At 50.5% G+C, this 6,447-nt stretch overlaps 1 protein-coding gene across 1 annotated transcript; it reads right to left on the bottom strand.

Moving 5' to 3' along the window:
• Positions 1 to 706: 706 nt before the first annotated feature.
• Positions 707 to 1,129, bottom strand: BU24DRAFT_104316 (uncharacterized protein). The gene has a single exon (XM_033520733.1). The coding sequence runs from the start codon at positions 1,015 to 1,017 to the stop codon at positions 766 to 768; it is 252 nt and encodes an 83-aa protein (XP_033387085.1). The 5' UTR covers positions 1,018 to 1,129; the 3' UTR covers positions 707 to 765.
• Between the last annotated feature and the right edge of the window lie 5,318 nt (positions 1,130 to 6,447).

Raw genomic sequence — 6,447 nt, 5'->3', positions numbered from 1 at the left:
CTTTCAATCGCGAACCGTGGGCGATCTAAGTCTTCACAGTGTGAAAATGCCCCATGCCGTGAGCCGTCGACAAACACACCACACCCATGATTACCTTGTAGACTATCGACCGCACCAAACCCACAATATGAGACAAAAAGGTCACAATGCCAGTATAGCTCCATACCAGCACTAGCCTAGAGGATCGGCCCGGGGAAGGTGGTGTCGAGGATACCGCGAAAGGCTCGGATCGCCACCAAGGCGCGGCTACACTACGCATAGCGTACCGGACTTTCAACGTCACTTCAAGCAATGCCCTAGATACACTATATACTCGACTACATAATTCTGTGCCAGACATGTATTAGTTCTCACATTGATACCTTCATTTTGAAGACCGAGCCGATCACATTCATTCCAAGTACCGGGGCTCTCGCAATTACCTATGCTGCAGAACACATCGATCCAACTTTCCTAAATATCCCACTGAGTAATAGATCGGCTGGGACTATGTCAAATATACTTACGAGCAACTTGGACCTGAATTTGCACGTTCACCACGAAGAAGAAAAGATATGCATCTTTGGAAACACTTGCCTCGGCCTACTATACAAGTACGTGCAATGCATTGCAGTCGGAGTATCTCAAGACTTGTACCCTCACCATAACCTAACGCTCTTAACAAGATCTACCTACGTTAATCTTGTAATCTTCTTACGCTTTACGCCGGTTATGCATAAATCCGCACCCCCCATCACATGATTCCTACATAGTAGCAAACAAAGATCAACAGCCCTCAACGCCGGCTTGGAACGTCGATGATCTTGACCAGCCTTGTCCCGACGGGACACTGCCGTCTCTGGATATGACATGAAATGTACATCCATCGAATGTACTATACCTCACTGTATTGCCCTGTATTATATTTCCCCCCCATGAACTAGATACCCATGCACAAAGACTCATCCCAACCCTACGTTTCCCAAATAGAGAAAGGAAGGAAGAAAATCCCTTACCGTCCACGCGACGTCTGCCCATCCATCCATGCCGTTGAGCGCAGAGAGTATATCAACCTTACCACCGTCTTGGGAAACAGTTCCCATTCACCATGGGTGGTTTGATTGCTCTCACACACCCACCTACCCACCCAATTAATATCCTGGGCCTGTCCGTCGTCGACGTCGCTATATTAACCCATCGCGAAACGTCTCCAATCGCCGACCAAGAAGAGAGATTGAAACGTAAATGAAAAACGGTCTTGCATGCATGCACGTCCATGTCCACTCCCACGCCCAATAAACCGCGCTGGAAGTATCGATTCGCTCGCTTGGGAGAATGTATACCTCCCCCTCCCATTATTACTTGGAGAAACGGAAGGGGAAAAAAATACATCGCGAGCGGAGCGGAGGGTTGGGATAAATTACCGGCGTAACCACCGCCGTCACCACAGCCCCCCGGAATGGGAAGTCGTGAACGGAACGAGGCATACACACGCCCCGAAACAAAGCCTTCTCTTCTTTCTTCGCATAGTCACCATCTATTCGATCTCTCTTCACCATCTTCCTCTCCTCTCCGCTCCGCCCGCTCTTCGTCCGCCCTGCGCCACAGACTCAGGTTTGGGGGTGGAAAAAGAAGGGTGAGCAGTTTTACGTGAGATTTCCGCGAAACCGAAATCGAAACCACGAAATCGAAGCTCTCAAGGCCGTTGTAACGTCCCGTAGTTAGTCTCGCAGGGGCAAGGCAGGATCAACGATAACGATAACGATAAACGGTCGTGTAACGCCCGTTATTCTCACTTCTCTTTCTTTCTTTTCTTTCTTTATTTAGCACCTCGCCGAGGCTGTTGGGGGGGCACAGGGGATGGGAAACGGTGGGTGAGCAATGTATGTAGGTATGTGTCTACCTCGTAAGGTAACGAGTAGGTTTAGGTTGTCGGTGGTGTTTTCTTACGTGCATATGTTTGTTCGTTCGTTCTCCGGCGGCGTGCGCGCGCGTACGTAAGCTGCATGTTTCTACATTTACTTTGTTTGGTGGGTTTTTAGTGTCTATTACTGCAGTACGGAGCAAGATTATGATGCATTTATAGGAGGTTAGGTGAGCCAAATTAGGCTCACTTGCTGTTAGTAGATTGATGGACTGCTAATGTTAGGCTGACTTGTAAGTGACTATTGTAGGTGCAGTTCTTCTGAGTTACACTGCGTGCGCCTAATATTAGTAGAGGGGCCTTTGGGACTTTCGGGATTGATTGTAATGTTTTTTAAACTTAGAACTCTTGTCCCTTTTAGGATTTAGGTTGTGCCCGAGTGATGTGAGGGTACAATGTATTGTGGTTTGTCCGGACCATGGTGAATAATCACATAGTTGACATAAAAAACACGTTTGGTCCGGCGCCCATGGCCTGAGATAAAATGCAAGGAAAGAGGCAACCAGCCGCATGGATTAGATTCCCGTACCAACGCGGAGGAAGAACCAAGACGCCTGATTCAGCATGAGTGAGTAGAGATGGGTGTATGTGTAATCTATGAACCATGGATGAGTGTTGCAGCGAAAAGTCTCGGGATTGTCTTCGAATTCGGGAAGCGTAAAGCGGGCTACTGGACGAGGCTATCACATTCCTGGACTACAGAGGGAGTGAATGAGGAGGAGCAGCGCGCCTATCTTACGGCAGAAGAGGGGACTGACAGCGGGGATCTACGAATTGCGTTTCTTAGGCGGCACGTGGATGACGGCAGCGAAGGAAAGGGACGAGAGGGAGCGAGGGAAGGGAACTAACTGATTGGAGTAGAACGGATACAACAGAACACTGCTAGATGGGGTAAGGAAAGACGGCTGACGGGATAAGATACGTGCCTTGCTGCATTGGGGAGAGGGGTACAGAAGGCGATCAACATGGATGTTTGGCTGTATTCAGCGCAGCAAATGTAGCAGAATCTGTGAGTTGTAGATTGTCAGACCATGGACGTAGTACCAGTACCATAGTTGATGCCAACGGACAAACCTGTGATGAGACATTTCTCTGTCAAAAGCAACAGCAATGCTACGAGTAGAGACAGAGAAATACTACGAGTACTACACTGGCTTTGCGAACGAGTGCGAGGGTGTGCGAGTGTGGTGAGTATGTTAGCATAGATGCATGAACTTGATCCCCACATGCAGCCACTCCTACGCAAAGCTGCCCCTCCATGCACCCCTCCACCCATACATCCATACAGCACTGTACATCCTACAGGCTCATACCAAGCCCATCACGCATAGGCACTATCGATCATGGCCCTCAATCCAATAAATGATATTGATCCCGACGGACGGGTGCCCATGAGCGCTTAGCCAGCCCACCTTCTTTGCGTTTGCAAAACTGGGACTCGGGAAAAAGCAAGTAACTGAGCAAAGAGAAGCGGAGGACAAGAGAACCGGCAAACAGATTTGATGCAAGATGCGTGTCGAATTGACTGCGTGGCTGGCCAGCTGACCTGTATTGGGCTCTCTCAGATGACCCAAAGGCGAGATGGCCGTTTCTGCGACCCGTAGGGCCACGGCCCGGATTGGCCACTGGCTTACACAGTCGCTGTGATGCATTCCGCTCTGGATTGGTGTTTGCCGTGTTTGTGCTGCGTCGTGCCGTGTCGTGTCAGTGGTATCGATTGCAATTCGTCCCTCGGCCGGCACCGAAGAATGTGAACGACGATTATGTTGTGCAATCCACCGTATAGATGGGAACGCGAGGTGCACGCCAGCCCAATGTCACCGTTCGAGTGACGTTCCCATGACCCTCTGGCTAGGACCAATTGTTCCCAGCCTCCTGCCTTTACAGCCCGTGATAGCGAGCCAGAGGTTCTAATGCTAGGCTATGATATCAGAAGTTGGTTGGTGGAGGGGTAAACTGTGTCATGTCATGGGCGGGGTAGGAAGTCGTTGGTAGAGCCGCGAGAACCGGAGCGGATGGATCGGGTGTGATTGGTAAAGCAATGATGCTGCACTGCTCCAAGTGATGGGCATGACATAGCACTGCAGGGCATGGCTTCGCATGGCATGGCATCCTCCAACTGCACCAGTGGTAGCGGGCGGTGGTGGCTGGGAATAGAAGAGATCAGAGCAGAGCGGGATACGACGAATCAGGAAGGGAATGGCTGAGCGTTTCGAAACAACCGGCGACTGGAGACGATGTGGATTGGTCGTAAATGAACGGCAAAACCGAGTTGCAGGTCAAGCGAGCGAAGGATGGAAGGGTGGAGGTGGAGGACAAATCGTATCGTAACGCAGGCGAGGGGGGAGGTGGAGGGAGCGAGGAGACTTGCGTGAACGGTTCCAACGCGAAGTGCGAACCGGCGTCAGGGCAAGGATCAGCCTACACCTCATTTGGCACTAGTCTCTTTCGGTTATACATACTCCGTCGTGGAAGCCCGAATGGAACGGGCGGGAGCTACTTGTTAAGGTTGTACAAAACAGGTTAGTACCCTATCTTAGCCATCATTGAATGAGGACACTCTTCAACTAACTACGCGTACGAGATAGTTATCCCCATGGAATCATTTAATTACCTTCCATTGTAATTACCCTACCGTCGAAGATCGGGGGACAAGTGTCCATTCTGATCGGCGCCATGTTCCGAAGCAAATATGCAGGGTAAAAAAAGAAAGAAGAAGGAACTCCCTAGAACGAAGGAATCCGCGACAATGGGAAAGGACACTCGCAGAATGGCACCGTAGTAACACAGCGTGTTGACATTGACCCAACATCGCGCATCCTCGGAACGACCTCTGGAATGCGATATCAAGGACCCTTTACTCTATAGAGATGTTTGGGACAGTAGAACGGAGAAGAATGGGACAGTCTTGCTTGCCTCATCAAGTGTGAAAGACATGATCTTTCAGCCTCCTCTGTCCAAAAGCATTGCATATCCCTCCCTGGAAAAACATAATCATTAACCAGCAACAATTACCCAAGTCGAACCGACCTGGCCAGAAATCTAGTATCACATCCATCTCGTACCACTCTCGTAGACCTGTCTTCTCTTGTACCTGCTGCTACTGCAATGCACCCCAGCATTCCACACCCATCTCCCAGGAATGCGAAAAACGCAGTATCTTGATCCTCCAGGACCAAGTCGTGCGACATTCAAAGCACAGTCCAAATGAATTCTTCTTTCTCTCTTTCACATGCGAAACCCTTCCGTCCCATCATGGGCCAATATTCCTCCGTTCAATTACTTCTTACTTACCAGTGACCACACGGTCCACACCCCTTTCTTTTCTTCGGGTAGGTGGTTGGGAAGAGACGAGATGACGGGACGGGAAGGCAAACGCTGCTGCCTGGAGGTACCCTACCGTCCCGATATGATATTTATTATTTCCACAATATCTGATATCCATGTAAGGGGGCGTGCCCGCGGGCCTCGGACGAAGGACCATGTCCAGCCTCGCCGGCGCGTAACTTTCTAGGTAGTTAGTTACCCGAATGTTGTGACGGTGATTGACTACTGGCCATGGAGGGATAGCAGAGATAGAAAAGAGTCATGCGATCGTTGAATTCGGCGCGATTGATTGATCAATGGGAAAAGACGATGTTTCACACGGTTGGTTGCCTACGATTAGTATCTACTTGCGGCGAAGATGCGTGCGCGCCGTGACTCCTGTGAGATATCGAGGGTACCAGAGTAGGCAAGGCAAGACATGATATGCGCTGGAAACAAATCATCTCAATACAGCCGCGACGAAATGTATGGTAAACGTCCCGTTTGCCCTCTCGCCCTCGCCTCGTCAGCCTCGCATCGCATTGCGTCGCGCAAATGGTCATCAACCTCTGAAATCTCTCCGTCTTCCCGTAGAATCTGATAATGCTTCCCGCCTTGAAAGATGACCACCTGAACCACCACCAACTACGTAGATGGGTTTGTGGTGTGCGTGGTGCTGACTTCCGATACCTACCTCTATACGGACGTTCGTTCGTTCGTTTGTTCGCTCGCGATTCCAGCGCGCCCCGTAAGGCTGAGTCTAAATGCTCTCTACATACGGAGCTGCATTGCGCTGCATCTCACGTCCTCCCTCCCACCCTCCTCTCGCGGCCTAGATGATTTGGTTGGTTATGTCCGTCGATTTCATCAGATAGCTCGCATGTGTATGGGTGTGCATGTGGTTCACGCACACATACATCATGCACAGTAGTCCATTCGGGCATCCTCGTTCGTTCGCTCGCTCGTCGAATGATGACGATTATGAGCATATCACCATCACATAAGCCCTGCGCGTGCCCAATCATCCCGAGCGTGCGAACGAAGGGTATGAGTGAGCGGTGGTTCGCAGCGAGTGATGTGCGGTTAAGCGCCGGTGTAACGACCTACCACCCATGGTATGGCTGACCGGCCGCTCACTCGCTCAACTTGCACGAATGGTCGGGCAGCGAGGAGCATTTTGCGCTCTATCACGTCTGTTCAATCTTCCCTTTTTCTTTTTTTACACACTTGCCTTTGAA

Source organism: Aaosphaeria arxii (assembly GCF_010015735.1).
Source record: "Aaosphaeria arxii CBS 175.79 unplaced genomic scaffold BU24scaffold_2, whole genome shotgun sequence".
Lineage (NCBI taxonomy): Eukaryota > Fungi > Ascomycota > Dothideomycetes > Pleosporales > Aaosphaeria > Aaosphaeria arxii.
The sequence above is the reverse complement of the archived record's forward strand: the minus strand, read 5'-3'. Positions and strand labels throughout refer to the sequence as shown.

Coding starts and splice junctions, on each gene's coding strand:
- BU24DRAFT_104316 (XM_033520733.1), bottom strand. CDS start 1,017: ATGGGCAGACGTCGCGTGGACGGTAAGGGATTTTCTTCCTTCCTTTCT.